Source organism: Lissotriton helveticus, chromosome 8, assembly GCF_964261635.1.
Source record: "Lissotriton helveticus chromosome 8, aLisHel1.1, whole genome shotgun sequence".
Taxonomy (NCBI): Eukaryota; Metazoa; Chordata; class Amphibia; order Caudata; family Salamandridae; genus Lissotriton; species Lissotriton helveticus.
The window spans coordinates 958446641-958474393 of NC_136069.1; the positions used below are offsets into that span (position 1 = coordinate 958446641).

The 27753-nt window shown below is 46.1% G+C and overlaps 1 protein-coding gene across 1 annotated transcript in view; it reads left to right on the forward strand.

Moving 5' to 3' along the window:
• Positions 1 to 27753, forward strand: part of ZBTB11 (zinc finger and BTB domain containing 11) — a 1715870-nt gene that overhangs the window by 915518 nt on the left and 772599 nt on the right. Inside the window, exon 7 of the mRNA XM_078657806.1 lies at positions 20824 to 20968. Within this exon, the coding sequence (XP_078513932.1) occupies positions 20824 to 20968 (145 nt within the window). The remainder of the gene's footprint in view (positions 1 to 20823; positions 20969 to 27753) is intronic.

Genomic DNA, 27753 nt, shown 5'->3' on the forward strand with positions numbered 1-27753 from the left:
TTTGGCCCTACCATAAGAGTCGATGGACCGATTTGTGTGGGTTTTAACAAGGAGATGGGTTTTGGAATGGCTGCTCTGGGGGTGGGGGGGCGAGCTACCGGGGTTAAGCTTGATCTATAAACTGTTCTATTCTCCTGTCGGGCGATAATAGATTCCACCTGCCGAATCCCAGAGCAGGCTTGTGGAGCTTTAAGAATATGTTGTTCTATTTTAGCTAGTCTCAAGTCTACTGCTGCTGTAGTGTAGTTCCTATTATCCCAATAGGCTCTGCGCATTGGAATAATATCTTCAATAGTATAGATGTAGGACAGAGGTTAACTAGGTCTTCTACTGACGATATTAGACTTAAAGTTTAGTGTTTGCCAGCTAGCTCAGAGTTCACTAGAAACTTTCTCGAATAGACAAGGAGGAGTTTAACCTCCTTGGATAGACAAGAAGGGATTTAGTTTCTGACAACCATAGAACATGACAACTTTGCTCTCCCCTAATCAAGAGTGTATCTCTAGAGTCGTGTGAAAACAAAAGACAACTTATTTTGCTCAGTCAGTTCAGTGCATTCTTAGTTTCTCCAGATTGTAGAGAAAAGGAAGAGACGGGCGTGTTCAATAAAAAGATGTTATTTATTGATCAGTCTCTTTTCTCATACAAGAGAAATGAATCGCTATTATTGCAATACTTATAGTTAAGTAAAGTGCATACAGTAATACCAGAATTATAAAATAATACTGTAAAAGCATTGATATGGTTTCTTAGCCATATGATACTTAAAATGGATAAAATAGATACATACATATATACATTGACTAATCGTACTCAACTGGTGCTTCTAACTACGCCTACCCCAATGTACCTGACCTAAGCCTAATACGTGGGCGGGAGTAGATAAGTAGCAGTTTAAGTTAAGTTTGCTTTGCCAAGGGTCTGCTTCAAGAATTCTCTACAAAGGGTTATTCAGTTCAGTACCTGGGATTTAGAAGGCTGGAGGGCTGGTATCTCTATCTCAGGGCTTGATATTCCAGCTGCCTGCGAGGGTGGCTTGGAAGCGCCGGAGCTGGATTTCTCGGCAGGAGAAAAGGCAGCGTCTCTCTCTCAGCGCGTCAGAAAGGAGGGGCAGCGTCTGTGGGCTTTGCTGTCAGCTGGGCTCCTCGGCAAGTCTTGCTGCTCCAATCTTGTCACCACCTCGTGTGTTTGCTTAAGGCAATGTCGGTATTATTTATACCTGAAAGGTGCCGGTATTGACGTAAGGATGGACATAAATACGTCAATAAGGATGTCATACGAACTGGTCGTTCGCACATTCTTTACTGAAGTTCTCGGCTAAATCAAAACAATGGCTGTGGGGATTTCCCAGGTCGTGGTAGGTTTGATTTGTTTTGAGAACACCGTATGCCTATTAGGGGGCTGGAGAAATAGTACTTGCCTAATGAGATGGCATGCGCTATGACCTAATCAGATAACGGGCTTCTGTGCCGTTGTATGGCTAATCAGATAACGGGTTTCTGTGCAGTTGAATGGCTGCTAGTTAATTATTAACCAGACAAGGTCAGAAATAGGGGGATCGATACAGTACCCATAGTAAATACATCACACCCACTCCACGTAATCTATGTCCATATTTACAAATCTAGGCATAGTAAACAAAACTAGTAGTGCATGTGTATACCGAACCACCCCAAAATACAATCAAATGCATTCTGAAAATTGGAAATGCGAAATACACGAAAAGATGAGTATAGTTACTATATGCACTTCAAGCAGTATAATAATGCTAAATCTAATACGCATATTTTGAAATCAGCATGAACGAAATGCGGAAATTACACATGAAATGGCTCTTAATACAGAAGAAAAAGTCGAGACCATCTCATCACAAAAATCATAATACTTGCGAATATGCTAGAGGGTAGCTAATGTCTCTAGAGTAGCTAAAAATAGAAATTTTGTTCTCTAGGAATAGTTTTACTTTAAGCAGAAGATAAGTGTCCCAAAAAAATCGTAAATATTTTTGGAAATGGAAGGGGGAAAAAAAATGTCTCGCTCTCCGTAAAACTGGTGAGAAAATTTCATATTGCTTTATTTTCAAAGTTGAAGGCCAAATACAGGGTGTAGGGAACGCCGTGTGCTAGTTTGTTCAAAGTCATTCTTTCTGCTCTGGTGAAAACATCATATTGTTGAGACTTTCGAAAAAACTGTCAACTGCTTCTTGCGAAAGTTCCACTAACTCGGAAAAATTTAGTAACATGCATTCATGAGCATGATTGCCTTCATTGATGTTTCGATCAGCATAGCTGACAGAAGGTCGTACCTGATCGATGCTGCTTTCATCTTGTACTTCACAACTCTTCAATCGTAGTGGTGAAGTCTCCACGAATGCCGTCATCAGGATTGGTAGCCGCTGGGGACAGCACAATGCATGAGCCATTACCGGACCCAACAAAGTCTCTGCGTCCATTGGCACATCCGATTGTAGTGTCAGACAGGTGTCCAACACGCATTCTTCGCCGCATAGCAAGCACCTTAATACAGGCATAACACAACTTTGCCACATCGGTCTAAATGAAAGAAACCAAGTCATGTTTAAATCTTGTAGCCGTGCTAGTCCAAGGACTTTAGTTATGCGGTCCTGGTAGCCAATAGCTCGGATTGTTTCTTCCATTGTCGCTGGTGTCTTGTCTGTGACGTGGTTTGCCATAGCGAAGTAACAGGATCAAAAATAGGATGCCTGCCACTAGTCCCGAAAGGAGAGGAAGTCCGCCAAAGATGGAATGGACAAAATCAGGAAAAATACCCAGGATGGCTTTGAATGGGGTTAAAGCTCCCGAAAACACTGTCTTAAATACACTCGCGATTCCACTTGTATCAGAAATGTTTAAGATTTCGCTTAGTATTTCTGCTAAATGTATGGGGGAATTGGTCGATAACAGTGAATGAATCTCAGCAGTTGTCCTTGCAACTTGGAGATCATACGTTTCTTTTGATGACGTTAACATGGTTGGCGTCTGTAGGAGCACTGTCTTCATTCTGCTTAAAGTATCAATTCGAATAGAAGAAATTTTCAAACTGGGCCATAACCTTGCCTCCCTGTCTCGGGCATCGTTTGGGAACAATACTCGTTCACAGCACATGACCTTCGTAGTCACGGTTATGAGATAAGGTTTTCCGGGCAGCAGACTGCAACATCTGCGATCTACAATTAGAATGTAACTCCCGTTCGAGAGTCTCCTAAAGAATGGTTCTATTTGTGTTGCAGGTGTGCCTAGCTGGTGACATGAAAGATTATTTGAAGTCCCTTCACATGCTCCATGCAAACTAATACCCTGACACAGAAGTGTACCGCTTAGTGACCTTTCACAATTATTGCCACTAAGGAACACACTTTGTCCTTTATTACTAACACATTCGTGTGTATAGGGCAAGTTCCATGTTGACTTAATGTATCCTTTACCCAACCTTTCATACTGGCCTGCCTGTATATATTTTTGGCAGTATTGAAACTGGAAAGTTGTTATCGGAATATTTATTATCCCATGTATTATCCATTCAATGACAGGTCGTTCTGACATTGTCAATGGTAATCTCTCAAGTTTTTCAATGCTCAGAATTGTATAGTCAGCACCCTTCTGTGCCAAACTGATTTGTTTATCAGTAAGGTTAAAGATATTAAATAGTGACGTTGTGTTGATTAAACGCCAAGGCACATAGCCTGAACGCAGATTTTGTAACGTCCAGCCAAGTTGTACAATAGAACGCAATTGCGACTGACCGTGTTGTAACATCAGTAAGTCTTGCGATATTATATCGATTGCTGAAGACACAATACTGTCCAGTGAATATATTCTGGAGGACAGAGTCATTAACCCATTGTCCACAACAGAAAGTGATTTTTCCAAATTAATACGGTCAATTTCCCGTATTTTTTCTGCTGTCTCAATTTGAGTTACTTTCCAAACTTCATTGTAAGCTGCATATATAGAGGCCGCTATGAAACGTTTTTGACGCTGTTTGCGTAGTCCCATAATGAAATCACGCAAGTCAGCACCCTCTTGAAGTAAAGTTAGGTGTTGCTTAATTTCTGCCAGTGTGGATGTTTGTAGCCATTGAAGGCAGAGCTTGCCCACACTGTAAGTAGTTATTATCCCTGGATGTTGTCTTTGGGAATATCTAGGGTCTGGCCTGGTCAATTTGAACCCCTGTATTTTGTTCAGGAATCGGTCTTGACAGGTATTTGTGTCTGTGGGCCAGATCAACCATTGTTTCCAGTCAGGATGTGTTCTGTTTTGGTTTAAAATATGGTTCACGTCTATCTCAACATCTATAGAGCTATTACTGTTCATTGTTGGCTTTGGAATAGACGGTTTGTTTAAGTCTTTGATTTTGGCTAAGCCAAGACAGGTAGTTTGTTGAATAGTGTCATTCAAAAATATAATTTGTTCTGTATGTATGGCTGTACTTCTGGGATCATGCAGGCTCTGAACAATGATTCTATACCTTGTACTTGCCAATCTTTTGTACCCCAAATAGTTTTTGCTTCAATGTTGTTGTTCCAGAAATCAAAACCAAATGTATTCATTTGCTCAAAAAATGAATCTGAATATATCAATTTCGTGTTTGTAAGCATGGTCTTCATACCTGTCTTATTCGACAATTTGAAATAAAATGTTTCTGCATTACTTGTGTTAAACCCTGAAAACTATGAATATTTATCATAAAATGTTTTAGAACTACCCTTTGGAGGAGTAGCACAATGTTCCCATTGGTTATAATTTAAAACATTTCTAGGTTGTGCAGATTTATGGAGATAATGGTTACCATAGTGGTTGTAGCAGAACATTTGATCATAATTAGACGAACCCTGCAAATAATCATGTTCTGTAAATTTAGCAGACATTACTAGGTCAGACATCATATTATTAATACTTTCAAAGTCCCAATCATCAGCAAATGTGCTTGGTTTTACAAAGTCACTTAACGAGATCTTAAATTGGTGTGGATACTTCAGGATTTCAACCGGGCCATAGATTTCATAATCAGTATTGTCCCATGCTACACCGTCTGGTATAGGATTGGCTGTGAAGTTTACTGAAGAAAGTTCTCTTTTCTTGACATGTGAAGATGTGTGTGGTTTAAGGACCAAGTTGATTTTCTGGCTTGCTGTGTCCATTTTAGCATATTTTCCCTCAATGAAATGTCCCAAGCATAGTACCATGATGAGCCAAAGTATGAGGACAAATGCACCTAATGTCACCCAAATTTCAATCCATGGAGAAGTCAGATAGGTTCCTTTTAGTTGATGAAAAAGTTCCTTTGCTTTGTCTTTAAAAGTTTTTGTTGATGGCTGTACTTCTGGTTCGCTTTGTTCTTCTGAAGAATCATCGAAGTTGATGAAGTAGCCAGATGCCGTTCTGTTAATTGTTCCAATTGCTTCTGGATTACTTTTTGTTTTTGGATTTTGCTTTGTTTCATTAGCAAAGTCTGTAGTTACATCATCGTAGGTTGTTGTTTCTTGATGAAAAGCTTTGATTTGGGTTTTAAGAGGTTCAAGTTCCATTGCTTTGTTGCATAGTCCTTGTTGTTTCACTGTAGATTTTCCAAATGTGATCAGTCTTTCAGTTTGAACCTCTGTGGATGTAGCAAACTTTGGTGTTCTGCCACTTCTTGGGAGTCCACTTGGCCTACTATTTGTTATCGGCCACATGATTGTGGTTTAACCAGGTCGATGGATATGACTCGGTTCTCCTTTTTACCAGCAAGGGGCGGTAGTACTACTGATCTTGTCCCGTTGATAGACAAGACAGGAACTGCTTTTCTGTAAGAAGGCCCAAATTCCTTCTTTACCGCGATCTTTTCTCTGACCAGATCCCCGACTTTTGGAATCCAGACAGGCCTTGCTGGGACAGGTGGTTTTTCTTCAGTGGTTGTTGGCTGCTGTTTCAACTTTATGTTGCTCAGGTCTTTTCTTGTTTCATTTAAGTCCTGTAAAATAGCCAAGCGATCTTTGATATCAAAGCAATTTTCTTTAACCACTGAAGTCTGACTATCTAAGTCCTGGATTAACATTCTAGTCCCAAACAATAGTTCGTACGGACTGAGTCCTTTCAGAGAATTTCTTGGCAGGTTATTTAGACTACGTTGGACACTTATTAGATGTTTGACCCACCCAGCTCCTGAACCTAATACCTTTGCTATTATAGATTGCTTTATGCCTTGGTTTTTTCTTTACACCATCCTGTTTCCCTCAGGAAGGAAGTGAGAAGAGTCCCGCAATGCAATGTTCATTCTGGCCAGGCACCCCCCATAAGCTGTTTTAGAGCTAAAGTGAAGATTTTGGTCAGAACGTAACATGCTTCTAGCGTATATGCCATTATAGACTCGCAAATCTTTGTATAACAGTTCTGGCGTCAGCCGATCGCTGGGGCCACATCCATATGAATCTCGTGCATGAATCCACTGCGACCAAGATATATTTATAGTTACCATCCCTTTGTAAGGGACCACAGTGGTCCAGGTAAACACAGGCTAATGGTTTATCTGAGATTAGAAGGGGCGCCTGTGCTGGTCGTTTCACTGTTGATACTTTCATCCTTTGACATATTTCACATTCTAGAACATAGTTCCTTGTTTGTCGTCGCATTTGTGGCCACCAGTATCTCTGTTTTAATAATGATACTGTGGCTGAAACGCCAGCATGTACCGAAGCAAGCCCTTCGTGTGCCGCTATGATGAGTCCTAACCTATGTTCCATGTTTGGAATTGCCCTATCCCCCACTCCAGGGATTCGAGCAAACGGAACATTATTTGCATCAGTTATGTATGAGTACTTTACTGGGAAGCCTTTCGGGAGTGTTTCTATCGCATCTTTCACTGTAGCGCTGACAGCCTGTAATATTTCGCTGTCTATTTTTGTTTTTGACCGAGTGATGGCAGCTACGGAAGCCGTTTGCACAGCTGCCTTCGCGGCCTCATCAGCCAATGAATTCCCTTCAACGTGAACGCCATCACGTTGATGACTCAGTGTATGTATCACGTGAGTCTTTTGTAGTTCCTTTTGCAAAAGAACTACTTGTTCCCAAAGCATTTTATGCTTGATTGTGCCACCTTTTGCATCTTTAAAACCGTTCTCAACCCAGATCTGCAAGTATTCATTGTAAGATTGGATGCAATATTATGAATCGTACACTATGAGTGTGGGGAATTCTCGATCGGTATTTTCAAGCGCCATCTTGAATGCCAGTAGTTCTGCTCTTTGAGCTGTACAGTCTCCTAGAGATTGCGTTTTAGTGACCACTGGTTTAAATTTTCCTTCGTGCCAGCGACCTTTTACAATCGCGCACGCAGCACTGTAAGCTTGCTTACTCCCCACTGCGGGTTGTGCTGATCCGTCTGTATATATTATACAGCCGTAATGTTCTAGAGGCAGAATTTCGGTCGGCAGAGGACATTCGAATTCATATTGGAGAAACTCTTGTGTTTTTAAGTTGGGATCAAATTCGTATGCCACGTCTGTTGCAGCAAGATAATTAGCCCATTGTATCCATCTCGGATTGAGTGCTTTAGCATTCGGAATGCTTGCCTTTGTTACCGCCTCCAGGGCTGGTATCGGTGTCACGATGATTATTCGTTTACCTTGTGCTAGGGCTCGTTCTTTTGCTACTGCAGTCTGTACCGCGGTTAGAATTTTTTCCGTTGGGCTAAATTTCATTTCAGCTTTTGTGTACAAGTGTGATTTGTATGCTATTGGTACCTTCTCGCCCTCATTAGAGGTCAGGTATGTGAATCCGCATCTTCCTGGGATGACTCGAATCACAAGGTTGCGTGTGTTGTCATGTGTTTGTAATTTTGTTTTAACTAACATATCTGTTTGTAAAGATCTCAAAATTTCTGTGTGTTTTTGAGTCCAATTGATTCTTTTAAAATCTGGTTTTATAAGATCATAGAGAGGTTTAACTCTCTCTGCATAATTTATAATGTAAGTTCTTCCGAAATTTAAGAAACCTAGAATTGATTGTAAGTTTTTTAGTGTTCTAGGTGCTTGGATTACAGCACATTTCTCTAGGAAATTGTCAGCCAGGCTTTTGCCTTCACTTGATAGTTCATATCCTAAAAACAGGACAGTTAGATGGGCAATTCTTGACTTTTTAAAGTTGAATTTGTACCCTCTGCTGCGAACCCAAGTATTATGGTGTTCACTCTCTTCAAGTGAGTATCCAAGTCATCATCTGTTAGATAGATGTCATCGACATAAGATAATGCCTCATCATCATATATTTGTAGTAACTCTGTTACTCTTGCTGAGAATAATCCTGGGCTGTTCTTGAACCCCTGGGGCAAACAACAGAAATTTTTTTGCGCGCCATTTATTGAGAACGCGGTTAAATATCTGCTCTCTGGTGCTATATTTTGACAGAAGAATCCATTAGAGATGTCTAATGTTGTTTTGTATTTTTTGCGCACTATGTTATTCATTAGTGCAGCACTATGCGAGTTCTGTACTGCAAAGGTTTTGCAACATGAGTTAAGGTGTCTGTAGTCCAAAACAAGACAATATGAATTGTCTGGTTTGGAGACAGGAAACAAAGGATTATTCATTTGTGAGGTGCAAGTTTCAATCACCCCCTGGTATTCAAGTTGATCTAGGATCTCTTTTACCCGTTTTCTAGCTTCTTGCTTAATTGTGTACTGCCTCTGAGCAGTAGGTTGTGATTTTTTTTTTAGAACAAAATTTTATTGAAGTACCGACAAAACACAAAGGGGGACACCGTCCCACATTACATCGTAGGACTAATGAGCCGAGGCATGAAAAGGATATGCAGTCAGTACAAGCAATATTGGATTAGGTACCCGCCCCCCAAACTCCCAACACCCTACCACCCCCCCCGGTCCCACCCCTTTCCCCCTACAGTGTCTGCTAACCTAAAAGGCATAAAGCTAGGTAATACAAGATGTGTGTGCTCCCTGTCACCCAGGATGCAACTGCTACAGATCTTCTCCAGTGTCCTGGGCCGTCGGTGATTCCAGCCACAGTCCTCTGTAGTCCGCCCATCTTTTCCATATCTTAAAATGCTTCCGAGGGCATCCCCTGGCCTCAAAGACAGGACGCTCCAACCCCATGCAAAAGTCCAACCCCCGTCTCCAAACCTCCAACAAAGGGGCCCTGGGGTCCTTCCAGGCCCTGGCTATATCTCGCTTAGCCACTGTGAGGGCCAAAACCAGTAGGTGGCGTTTGTAGATGTTGCCCCCCACCTGTTCCATAATATGCAGCAAACCGAGTTGCGGTGATCGGGGAAGGTCCCAGCCCAAGACCTCATCCAAGCAGTCCCAGATACCCATCCAGTACCTCGCCAGATTTGCACATGACCACACAGTGTGAACAAACGTCCCAACTTCCCGTCCGCACCTCAAGCACTCAGGGGAGGCAATCAAACCTGCTTTCCACAGCCGTTCTCTGGTAAAATAGGCCCTATGTAAATATTTAAACTGAATAAAGCGGAGACGCATCGCAATAGCAGCCCCCTTAGGGGCTTCTAGGGCTTCCCTCCAGTCCTCTTCTTCGAGCGCTCCAATATCCCTCACCCACGCCGCGCGTAGCCCATCCAGGGAGGAGGAGCAGTGTGTGACCAAGGTCTGGTATATATTGGAAATTTTCTTTTCCTCCAATTCCCCCATAAATACCTTGGCCTCTAGGGGGCTAAACTCGGGCAGGGACTCCAATCCCACCAGCGATGGAGAGAGCGCATGACGCAGCTGCAGATATTTAAAGAATTGGGTCTTGGGCATGGCATATTCCTCCCTCAAATCCTGGAAAGACTTAAGGGTGGTGCCCCTCATGACGTGGCCGAGCGCAGATATGCCAATAGCATCCCAACCCTTGAATCCCCGCAGGGACGCCAGCGCTGGTAGTCGTCCATTTTGCCAAAGCGGGGTCTCCCGCGTCAATTTGTTCCACCACCCCATGCGGTGCAGGACTGCGCGCCACACACGGAAGACCACCTGGGTGACCATGGGGAGCCTTTTCCTGATAGCCGCCGAGTAAAGGATGGTGTGAACCGTGTTTGGGTCCATCAGGTACCGTTCCTGGGCATAAGTCGGGTCACTCCGATCCCCATACCACCAGTCGTTAAGCACCAGTAGGTGCGCTGCCTGATAGTATGATAAAATGTCGGAGGTGGCTATGCCCCCGCAGTACGTAGATAGGAAGCAAGTGCGGAGGGCTACTCTCGCCACACCCCCGGCCCAGAGGAAATGACTCAATGCAGCGTTCACCTGACGAAACCATTGTGGTGCTATAGGGCATGGGTGGTTCTGCAGCTGGTACAGGAGGCGCGGCAGGGCCACCATTTTAAAGATCGCCGACCGGCCGTAAATGTTCAATGGCATTCTGGACCAGGTTCTCATGTCCGAGCGCACTCTGTCCCATACGGGCACCACCTTGCGCTCCCATGCCACATTTGGAGTGTCCGCGATAAAGACGCCCAGATACCTGAGGCCACCCACCGCAGTCGGCAGCGTCGAAGCCCAAGCACCCAGTCCCACGTCGTCGCCCAGCACCCACAGCTTAGATTTCTGCACATTTAGGTGTAATCCTGTAACTTCCCCGAAAGTCCTCATTATCTCTATTACTCTGGGCCCGGACCTATTAATGGCCGTAAGGAAGAATAGGACGTCATCGGCATATAGCGCGATGCGATCAGATGGGCCCATTGCCCATTCCAGCCCGCAGAGTTGTGCATCCATCCGCACCCACGCCGCCAGGGGTTCCATGGCCAGAGCGAATAGGTAGGGTGAGAGGGGGCAGCCCTGCCTGGTGCCCCGTCCGATTGGGAAGGGTTTGGACGACGCTCCCGCCACTCTCACCGACGCGGTCAGGTCTGTATAGAGCAGGTTCAGATACGAGAGAAAAACTGGCCCGAGATTGAGGCGGGACAGCAGCGCCTTAAGGTATACCCAGCTGAGGGAATCAAACGCCCTATCAATATCGGCCAGGAGGAGCGCCGTCGGGATCTTCGCGGCCCGGGCCGTCTCCACCACCACCTGTGCGCGGCGAATGTTATGTCTGGTCGCTCTATGGGGCATGAACCCCGCCTGGTCCGGGTGCACCAGATCAGTGATGTATGGGAGGAGACGGTTGGCCAAGGCCTTGGCCAATACCTTAGCCTCAAAATTTAAAAGAGAAATCGGCCTGTACGATGAATGGTGCTCAGGGGGCCTCCCGGGCTTACAGAAAACAACAATTTCGGCATGCCGCCAGTCCGCTGGGAGGCGTCCACCCTCTCTGGCTGCCTCCAGCGCCAACTTATAGCGCCCCTCCAATTGGAGGTGGAAGGTTTTCATAAATTCACATGGAAACCCATTTGGCCCTGGGGCTTTACCAGAGTTCAAACCCCCAAGCGCCGTGCCTAGTTCTTTGAGGGATAGGGGGAGGTCTAGCTGATCCCTGACCTCATCCGGGAGCGCGCGCGGCGGGAGGTCAGCCAAGAATTTATCAATGTCCGCCGCGGGGAGGACCTCTCGGGGGGCATACAGAGCCGCGTAGTACCGTGCAAAACTGGCCGCTATGTCCTCAGGGGCCGACAACTGGTCACCTTGCTCATCTCGAATGCCCGGCAGAGTCTGAGCTTGAAAGGTATGTTGACAGAGTCGGTATAGCATGGTGCTGGATTTATCCCCCCACTGATAAATTCTGCTCTGTGTGACCAGCCAAAGCTGCCGTGCCTCATTGAGGAACAGGGACGAATATGATTGCTGTGCCAGCAGGAGCTGCCCCACAGACTCATCAGTGTCACTCCTAGTACAGTCTCTTTCGAGGTCCTGTACCCGCCTCGCTGCCTCATCCACCTCTCTGACGGGTCCTGCGGGCCTCAGCACACCAAGCAATGTCCACCCCCCTGATCACCGGCTTCAGCGCCTCCCACTGGGTGGCGGCATCCACCTCCGGCCCGTCGTTCTCTGCCCAGTAATTGGAAATGGCTTCGCGTAAATGTGAGCGATAGCTATCCTGTTGCAGGTGCCACGCAGACTGGCGCCATCGGAAAGGCTGTCGCCTCTTGTCCAACAGTAGGTCCAAGGACACGGGGGAGTGGTCCGAGATACCACGGGGGAGAACCGCCGTGGAGGCGACCCTCGCCAGCCAGGGGAGCGGCACGAACAAGTAATCCAGTCTGGAGAAGGACTTGTGGACTGCCGACACATAGGAGTATTCCCTACACAAAGCATGCTGATAGCGCCATGTGTCAATCCAACCCATGCCCTGCACTAAGCCGTGAAGCCTCGTCGACGTCGCAGCCTGGGGTTCCCTACCGGGCCTATAGCGGTCCATCCGTCCATCCATCACATCGTTCCAGTCTCCCCCCACAACCGCCAGCACATCCGGGATAGCAGCCCACACCTCGAACAACTTCTCGATAAGTGCATCTTGCAACGGGGGCGGAGCATACACACTACCGAAGATCATTGGCTCGTCTCCAATCATTCCTTTGACAAACACATATCTACCATGTGCATCGACCCATTGCGTATCGTGTACATATGAGAGCCTACGGTGAATCAGGACCGCCACCCCCCGGGACCCCCTCGCAAAGCCCGCATGAAACACTTGTTGATATCCATATCTTTGCAAGCTGAGGGTCTTGGTGCCCCGGAGGTGCGTCTCCTGTAGGAGGAGAATGTCCGCCCCTTCCTTCTTCCCCAGCCACAACACCGCCCCTCGCTTTATTTTATCCAGCATCCCCCGAACATTCCAGCTCACTACTCGTAACGTTGCCCGTTGGGGGCCTGACCGTTGGGCATCAACCATTGTCCATGGGAAGAACATGAAGAGCCCTGGGCTCCTGGAGCCACACACACATACCATACAATCGCCTATGTAACGCAGACACTGTTTCTACCTCATCTACACCCCCCACCGCCCTCCCCTCCCGCCCCGGCCACCAACCCCACCCAGCCATCCCAACCTCCCCACCCGCCCCAACCACTGTAACCCCAACCAAGTCCCCCAACTGCCCCCCTCCCCCAATACCTCAAAGAACACTGAAGTATCTGTCGCGGCATGGGCGACCTCGGGCCCAAAACAGAGCGCCCAAAGCCTACCATACCAATGGATCCCAAACACCCGCTACGCTAAACACCCCCGTCCCCCCAACCACTCCCAACCACGTAGGAGGCAGGTAGCCCCTGTGACGTAGCGCCCCGAACCCTTTCCAAGGGCTCAACAATTGGTGTAATAACCAGCCAAGCGTGTCAGTGTACTCAGTGTGCAGCTGTCCACAGAGCGATGTACATGCGGATCACTCCCCTCAGCCGAGGAAGCTGGCTTCGTAGGTGGGCCAGACCACCCATCGCCCCTCAGCCCTCGCCGCCCGTGAGGTCTGGATCAGTGGGCGCAGCAGTCTTAGGTTCAGTGCAGGAGACCGTGCGCCGCCGCGATCTTGATTTCCTACTCCTTTGCTTCGGGCGGTCCGCTCGCCCTGGGATTGCGATGAGTCGCTCATGTGTCCCGGATCAAGGCCCGGTTGGGCATGAGGCCTGACCCTCACCGTTTCATCCGTCCATTTGAAGACATCCTCTGGTGTTTCAAAGAAGTGAGTCCGGGATTGAAAGACCACTCGCAGACGGGCCGGAAAGAGTAATGAATACTGAATCTACAGGCCCCTAAGTTTTGCCTTGGCGGCCAGGAAAGAGTGTCTCTGTTGTTGCACCTTATTGGTGTAGTCGGGGAAGATCATGATCTTATGGTTTTCAAATAACAGAGAATCTTTGGCCCTCGCCTCCCGCAGAATGGTGTCTCTGTCATGGAAGTTCAGTATCCTGGCGATCACCGGCCTGGGTCGTTCACCTACCGGCGGTTTCTGCGTCAGGCCCCGGTGCGCGCGTTCAATCACAAAGCAGCGGGACAGGGTATCCGGGGGGAGCCAGCTCTCCAGCCATTGGGAAAGGAAGCGTTCCATGCCACCCTTCTCACAGTCCTCCGGAAAACCCACGAAGCGAAGGTTATTTCTGCGCGCCCGTCCTTCGGCATCCTCCACCCGAAGTGCGAGGCCCTTTTGAGCACTCTCCATCTCCGCCACTTTCTTTTTCAGGGTCCCGACGTCATCTTCCACCACGGAGATCCTGGACTCTGTCTCAGTTATTCGCGCCACAGCGTTGCGCAGGTCCTGTCTCAGGAGGGTCACATCCGCCCCAACTGCCCCAATCTTGGCGTCCAGCATGTCCCTCGATTGGGTGATAGCTGCCATTAGCGCCGCGTTATCTGGCCCATGCCCTGGCCGCCCTGCGCTCCGGGGCCGCCATGCGGTTCCGTGAATTTATCGATGGGCCCCTGCTTAGCGGGTCCACCCCCCCTCTGGTCATGGACAAGGCTAAGTCCGGTAAGAGTGGCCTCAACAGCGGATCCTTTCAGCGGGCCAGTCCCCACCTCCTACAATTGCCAAGTTTAGTTGACTGTCCAGGCCCCTTCGCAGGCGATATATTCCTCCCGCTCACCGTCTCCGTCCACCCAGGGTGAGGTGGGGGGGGGCCCCACGACTCGTCTCCGCAGACCCCAGCCGGTAGTCCAAAGTCCAGCGTGAGCGAGAGCCACTCGGGGCACCTTTCCCCACGTGTCCTCCACCTCCACCCGCACTGGTGCACCTCGCAAGCCCCCACAATAGTCCGGGGATATCCAGGCCCGGCAGCCTGCTCAGGGCCCCCAATCGGCTCACTCGGCTCCGCGCCCCCAGCAGTCACTGCAATGCGATGGGAGGGGGGGGCTGCACCAGGGGGGGGGAAAGACACTCACGGTTTGCTGGACCCCACTGCGGGGCCGACGCCAGGTCCACGCCGGGTCCACCGGCCCACCCGCCTCGGCGCAGACACGGGCCCCGCCGGGTCTATCCACAGGTCTTCTGTCCACCGCTCCGGCGACCACTGGTGTGGGGAAGGCAGTAGACTGGGCCCAGCGCACTTCTGATCCCTCAGCTCCCGGGGTTCCGCTGCGCCTGCACTCCCGGCTCCAGGGTAGGCGATGGTGCCTCCGGGCGGGGGTCACCAAACTCGAGGCCCCGGCCTCGCCCAGGCCAGGTAAGCCGCAGCTCCTCCGCGGCGGTCCCCGGGCAGCCGTCCCCGCAGCCGGTACTATGGGGAGAGGCAGGGGACTCCGCGATGGCTCGCTGGCTGCAGGGAGGCCCTGGTCCTGACCGAGGTGCGGCGCCGCCGGCTTTCGGGCGAGCCCTCCGGATCAGGTGCTCTAAATCGAGGCCCCGGCTTGTCCGGCCGGCACCAGGCCGCTCGCTGCTCCGACGTGTCACGCCGCTCTGAAGGGTCCCGGAGCGCCGCTCTCGGCACCGGATGATTCCCAGGATCTTCCACCACTATCACCCCAAACTTAATGCCCTTTTCGGGTCCGGGGGCCAGGAGAATAGAAAGGATAATCTTCGGGCCGGCGGGAGCTCTAGCAAGCCACGTCCGCCATCAACGCCTGCTAAGCCACGCCCCCTCTAGGTTGTGATTTTAACTGGATTTTGTGAGGAGGAGAGTCCTCATCCCATCCCACATGGTTTTTATATAATGCAGGAGCTTGGGCTACTGCCCACTTTCTTGCAAGTGTATATTTTTTATGAATTGGAATATGATTTGAGAAGGCAGGCATAATTATTTCTTCGCCATGAGGGTACTCCCTGACAAACTCTGGTGGCCAGTCTCTTTCAGCTAGAAGGATATCATAGCCCTTGGAGAGATTATCCCAAAAGAGACCCCTTATTTTCCTAGTCTTATCCCCCTCTATACGCAACGTTATTTCATATATTTTATGAGGTTTGCTAACTCTGGTATCTGCAGTTTCCACCTGAATGTATTCATTCGTGTCCACTGTCTCCAGATGATTCATAAGGATCTTGCGAGCTATGCTCACTTCTGCTGCGCTGTCTAGCATTGTCTGAGCCCATTCTCCGTTTTTCAGCTGTGTCCTCAGTATTCTCGGCATGGTTGATTACTTTAATACTGGCTACCTTCTTTTTTGGAAACTGTAATTTTTTATTTTGATGAGCAGGTTCCTTGTCTTTGGACTTGACGTGCTCTTCCCTGTGTTCTGACCGTCCTCTTCTTTCCGATTTCTGTGAGGAAGTCTGAAAATATTAAGAGGGACGTGTATCAATATCTTGATATCTATCAAGTTTCTTTAGATTATTCCTATTTCTAAGGTTGTATTTTTTCTCAGAGGGCTCCCTTTGGGGAGACTTGCGTCCTTGGTCCGGAGATCTTTCTCTCCGCCGAGGAGACCTTCCTCTGGACTGGAATCTTTTTTCTTTAGGAGTGGATTGTTTATTTCCATCCCAGATCTTCTTTGAAGTGTTTAGATTATTTTTAATAAATACCTTTTCAGGATTTTCAATAAGTTGGGGTTTCACCGGTTTTCCACCCAAACTATCTCTTCCTAGTTCTTCATAGGATTTTTCTATGATTCTGGCAATTTCAAATGGTTGGTCTGCTATATCTGTCTCTTTCAACCTCTGGCGGATCGCCACATTTGCTGCTTCTCCCTTTATATTGGCTAATAATATTGCCGAGACCTGCTTGAAGTCTTTTAGTAATTTCATACCAAGAGTTAAAGCAGGTTCTGGACCGTATTCATCTTGAATTTGTTTTAGCACATCTGGTATTACTGACATGGATGGAACACCATGTGTTTTTGTGTAAATGGAAGCAAAGACTGTACCCCAAGTGTCACAGTCCTCCACATGTGGTGCGATTCCCATTGGAAGACAGATAGTCAGAATCCTGTGTTTCTCAACCGGGGTGGTATCTGGAAATACCGCCTCTATTTGAGTGATTTTTTGTGCTAACCAGAATGGAATTTGTTCCCGTTTCGCGGGTACTTTACCTAGACAGGACTGTATGTTCTGTGGTGTAATTTTATTTGTGTTCCCCTGGTGAGGGATCAGCTGTGGAATTTTAATAGCTGGTTGGACTGTTGAAGTCCGCATTACATATTGGACTAATTGTCTATGTATTTTAATTAATTGTTTTAGCTGTGCTAAAAGATCTGGTGCAGACATTTCTTCAATGTCTGGATGTGGTGTGTATCCGGATAGGACCGGCCACGTTGCTCCTGGTCTACCTAGTGGACCGAGCCTGGTGATGTGATTATTATGTTTTAGGGCGCCATTAAACCAGAGCAGGTGCTCTTGGTATTTGAGTGGTATTTCCACCTCCTCGAAAGGAGTGTACTCATTTGGAGGTTCCTCTATTTTGTAATAGTGGAAGTCCTTTGTTACAGCGTTTGCTGCTGGAAAGTTTATCCATGAATAGAATACCTCTGTCTGCCGATATTCGTGTGCCTCAATTACGAATATGACTGTACCACCTCTCGGTGTCAGCCCATTTTCTATAAGTTTTAAAGTTATAGATTTCCTTATGTTGACCGGGATGAATATTGCCTCCGGGTCAGTTTGCAGCAGAGTATTGTCAGCTGCTATGAGTTTGGCTGCTACTCTATCTGTCTCCCTTTCTTCTTCAGTTTCTGACATTCTAATGTCAAGAAAGTTATTTTATTTATTTGCAGATCAGGTTTCTATGGAAACAAAGATTAGATGCACAATATTTTGGAACAGTGTATCCTTCAACGTTGAATAAACCAAGAAACATACATAGGAGTCTCCTCCTACTAAGTTTGGCGGATTTAACCTTTCACCCACTCCAGACGTCTTTGGAGTATTATGGGGAAAAGGGGTCTGTGTGAAAAAGCACGACTGAGTTACTCTAATGTCTTACGTTAGATTTATCACCTATCCAAACCGTTGGGCGCCATGTAGTGTAGTTCCTATTATCCCAATAGGCTCTGCGCATTGGAATAATATCTTCAATAGTATAGACGTAGGACAGAGGTTAACTAGGTCTTCTACTGACGATATTAGACTTAAAGTTTAGTGTTTGCCAGCTAGCTCAGAGTTCACTAGAAACTTTCTCGAATAGACAAGGAGGAGTTTAACCTCCCTGGATAGACAAGAAGGGATTTAGTTTCTGACAACCATAGAACATGACAACTTTGCTCTCCCCTAATCAAGAGTGTATCTCTAGAGTCGTGTGAAAACAAAAGACAACTTATTTTACTCAGTCAGTTCAGTGCATTCTTAGTTTCACCAGATTGTAGAGAAAAGGAAGAGACGGGCGTGTTCAATAAAAAGATGTTATTTATTGATCAGTCTCTTTTCTCATACAAGAGAAATGAATCGCTATTATTGCAATACTTATAGTTAAGTAAAGTGCATACAGTAATAACAGAATTATAAAATAATACTGTAAAAGCATTGATATGGTTTCTTAGCCATATGATACTTAAAATGGATAAAATAGATACATACATATATACATTGACTAATCGTACTCAACTGGTGCTTCTAACTACGCCTACCCCAATGTACCTGACCTAAGCCTAATATGTGGGCGGGAGTAGATAAGTAGCAGTTTAAGTTAAGTTTGCTTTGCCAAGGCTCTGCTTCAAGAATTCTCTACAAAGGGTTATTCAGTTCAGTACCTGGGATTTAGAAGGCTGGAGGGCTGGTATCTCTATCTCAGGGCTTGATATTCCAGCTGCCTGCAAGGGCGGCTTGGAAGCGCCGGAGCTGGATTTCTCGGCAGGAGAAAAGGCAGCGTCTCTCTCTCAGCGCGTCAGAAAGGAGGGGCAGCGTCTGTGGGCTTTGCTGTCAGCTGGGCTCCTCGGCAAGTCTCGCTGCTCCAATCTTGTCACCACCTCGTGTGTTTGCTTAAGGCAATGTCGGTATTATTTATACCTGAAAGGTGCCGGGATTGACGAAAGGATGGACATAAATACGTCAATAAGGATGTCATACGAACTGGTCGTTCGCACATTCTTTACTGAAGTTCTCGGCTAAATCAAAACAATGGCTTTGGGGATTTCCCAGGTCGTGGTAGGTTTGATTTGTTTTGAGAACACCGTATGCCTATTAGGGGGCTGGAGAAATAGTGCTTGCCTAATGAGATGGCATGCGCTATGACCTAATCAGATAACGGGCTTCTGTGCCGTTGTATGGCTAATCAGATAACGGGTTTCTGTGCAGTTGAATGGCTGCTAGTTAATTATTAACCAGACAAGGGTCAGAAATAGGGGGATCGATACAGTACCCATAGTAAATACATCACACTGCCAATTTTGATAGGTGGGGGTCAATTAACGCTAACAACTTGTCTTCAAGCCCATTGAGAAAATTAGCCTGATCCTGAGGAGTGCGGGGCAGCTGATCTTCTGTCGATGTAGTTTTGGTGTTGCCAGCACCCAGGTTTATATTTGGGGGCAAGGGAGCTAGATTGGAACCTCCCCCACTCCCTGTTGTGGCGGGCTTGTGTCTCGCCAGTTTGGATACCTGGTAGCTAGATTTAGGTACGCCGCGCGCATTCCTCTTTTTTTGCGGTGGTTCGCCACCTAAAGTCAAAGTTGACATTTGCTGCCTATTGCTGTCCAGACTAGGTGCAGTTAAAGGCCCTGGCTGTGGACTTAATATAAGTGCTTGATTCGTTTGGGAGCTGGAGTTAGCTGTTGCGTTAGACTCAGGTGCAGCAGTAGAACCTATAAGGGGGCGTGATGGGTCTAGAGAGAGTCTACATTCTGTCAGCTGAATCTCGTGCATTAGCAGGGATTCTTCCCGGGAAAGGAACGTGTCCAAGGTTCCCACCACTCCCAACCCCACACCCCCTTTTCACTTAGTCCTGCTCATTTCCCTGACTTAGTGAGTAAAACACCAGACGCAGCTATAAAAAGGGAAAAACAGCACTAATACTATATTACACAACTAACTATGCCAATAGTGCAAAAATACACAGATCGAACAATGTCAGGGGGGTGGCCCAGCCCGACCTCTTACGGTCCCTGACAGGCCCGCCCTTGGTCCGGGCTTCGTCCGGGCCCCGTCCCGCAAGCATTCTGCACCACGTGGGGAGAGGCAGTACTTTAAGCATGATGGACCACGCCTCCCCCTCACTCGCGGCAGTTGGGAGTAGCCTGGTGCACCCTGTGAACTGGAGCCTTCACCCCGGGTGATGCGCTGAGCGGTGGTGGTATTGCGCGCAGAATGTCCCGGTAGGGCAATACAATGTCCTTCTCCCGCGCCCGGGGGGGGGGGCAGCGTTTTAAGCGCGATGGACCACGCCTCCCCCTCAATCATGGCAGCTGGGAGTAGCCTGGTGCACCCTGGGGACTGGAGTCTTCACCCCGGGTGATGCGCTGAGCAGTGGCGGTATTGCGGCAGAATGTCCCGGTAGGGAAATACAGCGTCCTTGGTGAGGCCCCAACCTTTATCCCGAGATGCTGGCCACAGAAAACAGCAGAATAAATCTCCCCTACAGCAGAAGAAATCTCCAACTGTATTCACTTGTTATCGTTACATGCTCATGATAACAATTTAATTCATATCACAAATTTCTTGCGCCCAGTTACCCATTGAATTTTGGGCAACTGGGCACAAGAAAGTTGGCAATCCAGTTGACAAAACACCTTATGAAAAAAGAATAAAAGACTTGATTGAGAATACCTTATGAACACAGAGTTTTACTTGATTACAATGTCATATTGAGTGCGAATGGGAGACGCCCCTCTAATTCTGAGGATCGCGCTATTGGACAGTGAATTATTATATCCTTACACTCAGAAGGATTGACGCACCTGCACCACTTACCTCACGACAATGATTACCTTGAAAACACTGGAGTGTGGAGATCTACCAAAACAGCCATTTGTAAAATCTATGCTTAGACACACAACATACTTCCCATGCCTGCTTTAGATTAAAGTGTGTTATCCTGAAACAATTGTAAAAAAAAATATTTTTCCTTTTCCTATAGGTCTGTGGAAAGACATTTACTTACAAGCATGGCTTGAAAATGCACAGAATACTCCATGAAATAAGCAACCAGTTCAAATGTGACGTATGTGAGAAATCATTTGTAACAAAACGAAGTCTTCAAGAGCACACCAGCTTGCACACCGGTAAGTAATACAAAGGCTCCCAGTAATCTTCAATTCTAAAAATGTTTGTCTCCTAATACTGGTGCCAGTTAAGGACCTGCTTCTCAGTCTTCTTAAGTTTGCACTGCCCCAGTACCTCCCTAAACTCTGCACTGTTCAGTACCTAAATAACAATTAAACAATGCTCATTGTCATCCTTGTCATAAAATACTGCCTTTTACCGACCCCACTGCTCGCTGTTTTCCTAAAGACTACTCGTGAGTAAATGTACAGCGTTACTTATTAGTAGAATATGAATTTTTTTGTTTAGTGAACAAAACATTAATTTGGTTACTTTCAAATTTGTCGCTTTAATAGAAATCAAACTGAAGACTGTGGCAGTATTCAATTAAATGTGTTCATGTTCATACGCTTTTATTCAGGTGTAATATACAGCTATATAAGCAATAAAAATAAGACATAATAAAATACAGAACAAGCAGCATATATCAGCGGTTAAGAGAAAATTACAATGCGTGGATCAACAAGCAAGGTCGTATATTCACAATTTTGTTAAAAAGAACGGGAAAAGTGCATTGTGCGATTGTGCAATTCAAATTTCCAATTTAAATTCTATAAACAGTACTATATAATATTAAAATAAAGTGCATCATGCCGTTTACAATAATAATACCATAACATTTTCCATATTAACAATCAATAGTTTAGAAGTGGTTAGCTGCACCCTCTCAGTTGTCAGACTACAATAGATTTCCTGATAGCAATAGAATGTAATAGATAAGATGCTACATGGAAACATAATCCTGGGTTGTCCAAAGAGATCAACAAGTTCATTGCAGTTTTTTTCGATCTTACGTTGTGCTTTAAAAAGATAGATTTTAAATAAAATGTCCTTAAAAAAAGATAAAATTTGCAGAATAATAGAAAATGGCAGCAACTTTGTCGTTATGTATTGTCACAAGGACAGACGGCAGAAGAACGCTTTTTCATGACTGGGAATGCCACAAGATGATGGGCGATACCCATCCGGAGACGAGTCAAAACAAAACGATGAGATGGTTTAGAGACAAAAGTTAAATAATCCTGAAAGCCATCATTGAGGCCCAATTGCTGGTAAAACATAAAAGTTGATTGGTCACCAATAGCTCTAAGACGGGTCTTTATTTTATGTGTAAGAAAAGAGGTTTTTATCTCCGATTTAGCAATTGAAGATGCATAATCTAATTCAGTCTGGGCATCATAATTAAAAGGAGGCCATACCAATGGAGGATGTAATTTAGCCATGGAATTAAGGCAATTATCTAATCTCATACAGTCTTTAATTATTGATTGGGTAAAAGAAAGTCTCATTCTTAACCCATATAGATCTCCATAGCAGAAGCGGGCGAAGGGCAGCAAGATCTGTAATGTACTTAATACCCACTTTGCGATTTGTGAGTTCCGTTGAAGCTGATTGTGGAACGCATAGAAGACGTTAAGAAAAGTATTCAAATTGGCTATGACCCCATACCCCTGCTCCTTAGAGGGCAGAGGTAACACATCCTGCATTAATGATAGTTACCATGTCCTCAATGCGACGGTTACCCAATTTTGTCGCAAATCTAAAAATCCTATTGGTGTTCCTAATCATCTTAGAGTGTATATTTTCATGTTCACACACCCATCTCCCCTTGCCTGCAAAAGTAATGCCTAAGTAGCAGAAAGATTTTACCACTTGAATTTTTGTGTTTTTTATATAAAAAGAGCTATTGGTTTTAGGCTTCATGCCACAAGCCATAACAAATGTCTTTGTCTTGTTAATTAAAAGTTTCCTATTTTCAATAAACAAAACAAACTCATCAATCAGACGTTGCAATCCAATGGGTGTACGTGGCATTAATACAGCATTGTCTGCATATAGTAGAATGGGTATAGCACTTTCGTCGACTATTGGGGCGTCCGCAGGTACCAATCGCAAGGCTGCATCCACATGATTAATAAATAAAGAAAATAATAAAGGTGCCAGGACGCAACCCTGGCGGATTCCCCTACTGACCCTAAAGGATTGTGTACATTCTCCCTTATACCCATAAAGTACTTTGCTAGAGAGCGTTGCATAAAGTCTTGCTAAAAAGTGAATAATTTATTTGAGAGCTCCAAGTTCTAACAGTATTGGCCACAGTATAGAATGATCGACCAAGTCGAAAGCACTGCTGAGGTCAGCAAAGCAAAGATACAAATTCCCTCCTTTGGCAAGAGTGTATTTCCCTATCAGTAAATCAAGATTGACACACTGTTCAAGGGTTCCTAGGCCCTTTCTAAACCCATATTGGACCGGGGACAGAATCTTATTGACATTCACCCAGGTTTCCAATCTCTTTAATAACACCCTACTCATAACCTTGACTGAAGAGTCCAGCAAGGATATCGGGCGATAGTTACAGGCTTCAGTTTTTAAACCTTTCTTAAAGATTGGGATTATGAGAGATTGGTTCCAGGTTTTTGGGAAATCATTCTCAGCAGCAACGTTAAAAACTCTGGCCAATATCAGGGACCACAAATCCATTTCATATTTGTACAAGTCTACCGGGACCACATCTGGGCCTGGTGCTTTGTCTCCCTTACTACTAACTAAGGCATCACACACCTCCTCAGTTCTTATCGACAGAGGCAGTGCCTGCCATACGGTTTCCAATAAAAATGAAGTGCATGACTCAGAAAACATGGCGGCCGCAGGCTAGCGCGGCTCGCACACCCAGAGTCGGCTCTTCTGAATCTCACCCTACTCTGTCCGAGCGAGACCATGCCGCGGAACGGCGTTTCTAGACAGACAGCGATGTAGAGGACACGCTTCGTGGCTGGGGGAATAAACGCAAAAAACGAAGAAACCGGGCGGCAGTGGAACGTACCTGACCCCGGTCTTGATTGATGTGCCTGCTTGCTGTGACCCGCCCTCCTCCGCCCGCATTTCTGCCTCGCTGGAGACAAGCAGCCGTGGAGCTTCGGCGTGGCCGCACGGCGGCTGCCCGGGTGCTCCGAGGAGTCGTGGTGGCGGAACGGAGGAGGAGAGGGGGCCAAGCTGAGAGCTACGCCGCTGCTGTAAATCCGGAATCAGGCTCGAAGGTGAGCGGGGGTATATCAGCCTGTTTGAAGGACAAGGACAAGGTAGGCTCGGCAGACCTTGGGGTAACGGACTGTAAGGCAGTCAGAGACTTCAGCAGGGAATCTGAATCTGACTCTGAAGGGGGGAATAAGCCCGTAGTGCTAAGGAATACTAGGAGTGCGAACAAGAGTTCAGAGAAAGGGCGCAGGGGATTAAAAAAAAAAAAGACAACCTCAGGGGGGTTCCACAAGTGCCACTAGCGAGTTGGTTAAAGACATAAAGCAGAAAAAGGGAAAAAGTCAACCCCTAAAGAGACTCAGTGGCATCACCCCCTCGCTACGCACGTTTTTTAAAGTACTACCCCAAGTGTTGGACATTACATCAGAGATGGCGACGGCTGGGACAGGGAGTTCAGAGGCACAGACAGCTTCGACATTAGTAATTGCATCATCACCTACACCTATACCCAAGTTTGATGGTGGGTCGAAGGAGACAACAGCGCCTGTAGTGCCTGTAGTACTGCCACTCCCAATAGCCATTCCTGTTCCCAGTACAGCAAATGGGTTAGCGGAGCTCCTCGCACCTCTAAATGAAACGGAGGTCACAGCTGTAAGTAACCAGCAATCCCATGAAGGATACCAAGGGCCCCAAAGGGGGATCGCCTCTAACAATATAGCAGCACCAGACGGAGGTGGAGGTGAGGGCGATTTGGAAGGCCCAGGGGTCGGGAATACACTGGAGGCCCTAGTAAAGTCAATAGCCGCAATGAGGGAGGAAATCCGTGCTGATTTCGCAGTTTCTAAGGTGAATCAGAATGAAATCAGAGCATCCTGTGACATGCTGGACCAAAAAGTGGACGGCTTATGCGCAAGGACAGAGGTTTTGGAAGGTTCGGTGGGACTATTGTCATCTAATCTCGAGATAGCTAGATCCAAAATTCAAGCACTGCAGAAGGATGGTGAAAGTATGCGGGAGCGAGTTGAGAGTTTGGAGAACTACTCCCGGAGAAATAACCTGCGACTCTTAAAGATTCCGGAAGGAAAAGAGGGCACAAACCTTAAAAGCTTTGTGATCAAGATCCTAAAAGATTCTCTTAACTTGGAGGAGTCAACTGAGATGCTTGACAACGACATACAGCGAGTTCACCGCGATCCATTCCGCCTAAAACCAGGGAGAGATAAACCTAGGAAGATTTTGATTAACTTCCTTACGTTCTCACTTAAAGATAAGATCTTGAACCTCGCACTGAAAGCTAGATCATTACAGGGCCCGGACTTCTCTTTTGAGGTGCGATCAGACCTATCTAAGACTACGCTTGACAGGCAATGGGAGTTGGGGCAGCGCATGGAGAAATTTAGAGCTGTAGGTGCCACTGTCCAGATGAGGTTCCCAGCATTTTTGCGTATTATGTACAACAATAAAATGCATAATATCCGTTCACCATCGGAAGCAGATGAGTTACTAGAATCTATTAGAGATCATGCTCAGGCTCAGGCTCAGGCTCAGAATAAAGGATAGTGGGTTATTTGGGTCTGATATAGGTTAACCGACATTACAAATTATGTCTGGCCTGTACTAGTTCTGTTAAAGTCTATATAGCCCTGAATCACAATGGGTAAAAATCATGGTAGGAAGGGAAATGAACGAAAAAAGAAAAAAAAAAAAATAGAAATAAAAAGAATTAAAAAAAAAAAAAAAAAAATGGGGAAGGGAAACAGCAAAGGGGGGGGGGGGGTGAGTAGGAATGAGTTATAACAAATAAATAAATGCATACAAAAATAAATAAATAAATAACTACACCTGCTATTAGTAAAGATATAAAAATAAATTCCTTCTCTATTTTTTCTCCTAACCTATCTTATGACAAGAGTGAGTGTTGGGGAAACACAAGTTAAATTAAAATCTAATAAGGTTTGTGTGTATACGAGTGTGCATACATGTGTATATATATATATATATATATTTATGTATGAATCTTTGTATAATCAAAGGTGTAGGTAAATAGGAGTGGAAACAATAATAATAATGAGAATGACCCACTCGCTGCATTCCCTTCACCTTGTAAGAGTCCCTGGTCACCACAATTTAAGTTTCCTCTCAACAGCCATATTGGTTTTGAGTCTGTCTATAGACTATACTAATAGGGTGGAGGTGAGGTTGGAGAGTCGTTGTGGGTGTAAATCTGGCCATCCACCAGGTCAGAGTAAGTAGGGGAGGGTTTTCCTGGGGAGGGTGGGTGCAGGGGGGGAGGGGGAATAAAGCAAAAAATCCTCATAAGTCTGCCTACTATTTTGCGAAATGGTTACTTCTGACATCTGTCCAACATCAAAAATAGCAAATATTAAGGTTCCCGCAAGAGCTATTGGGAAAGGTTGATACGAGGGGGGTAGCGGTGGTACCATGACAGCTCTCCAATATTTGTCCTGGAATGTCAATGGCTTGCGAGGGAGAAGTAGGCGGGAGCGTATAATGCAGTATCTGAGGGACTCCCCGGCGCAAATCATTGCAATTCAAGAGTCACACCTTCTTAAATCAGAGGCAGTAGAGATACTCAAAAAACAGAAATGGGTTGATAAATTCAGCTCTACTGACCACAATGCTAATATTAGGGGGGTTATATTTATTTTTAAAAGAGCTGCGAAAGCCCAAATCTTGGAGTGTATAGAGGACCATACAGGGAGATGGTTGATATTGAGAGTTCAGTTGGTGGGTCAACGGTACACCTTGGTGGGCTATTATGGCCCAAATTCGGATGATCCATCGCATTTGGACGCCGTCAGAAATCATCTGCTACTTTTTCAGGAACCGGTGATTTGGATGGGCGATTTTAATATTGTGCTGAATCCTAAATTAGATAAATCAGCAAATTCGCGGGCCAGAAGTTCACTAAAGTCTAGGCGAACTCTATCAGCTATTATGGTTCAGCTAGGCCTGGTGGACCCTTGGCGTGAAAGAGCAGGCAGTAAATTGGGGGTTTCCTATCGTAACAGTCGTTTCAAGCATTCATCCAGAATTGACTATGCTCTGTTTACTTATAATTTGAAAGACGCTTTAATAGTGATTGATTATCTCCCATCTCACCTGTCAGATCACTCAGCTCTTGCTTTTTCTATTAGATCCGACAGTAGGAGGCAACATCCTTCTTGGTCCTTTGACCGGACACTCCTACTTGAAGAAGGTGAAGTGAATTTCCTGGCCGCAGAGACAACTGCTTTTTTTGTAATTAATATGGAGTCCTCCTCTCCAGAGGTGGTTTGGGAGGCCTTTAAGGCCTTTTTGAGGGGCTGCATCACAAGTAGGTCCTCATATCGGAGTAAAAAATATAAAAACATGATAAATAGTTTGGAACAGGAAATGAAGGGCATTGAGTTAAACCTAGGTCAGTCTCTAGGTTCTCTTGAGGAGCGGTTAAAATTGGCTGAGCTAAAGCACCAACTAGAAAATATACTACAAGAGAGGGTTAATAAAAGATGGAATGCAAGTAAGATCTCCCATTTTGAGTTTGGAGAGGCCGCGGGTAGAGTACTGGCGTGGAAAATTAAATCGGACCAAGCTCGGAAATATATCAGAGAAATCAAGGTGGAAGGGGAGGCGGTACCAAGGACAGCCAGTCATGAGATAGGTAAAGCCTTTTTTGAATTCTTTGAGACTATCTATAGGGAAGAATTACCTGATGATCAGATGGCACGAAACAGGTGGCTGAATGGAATATTGCTCCCAACCT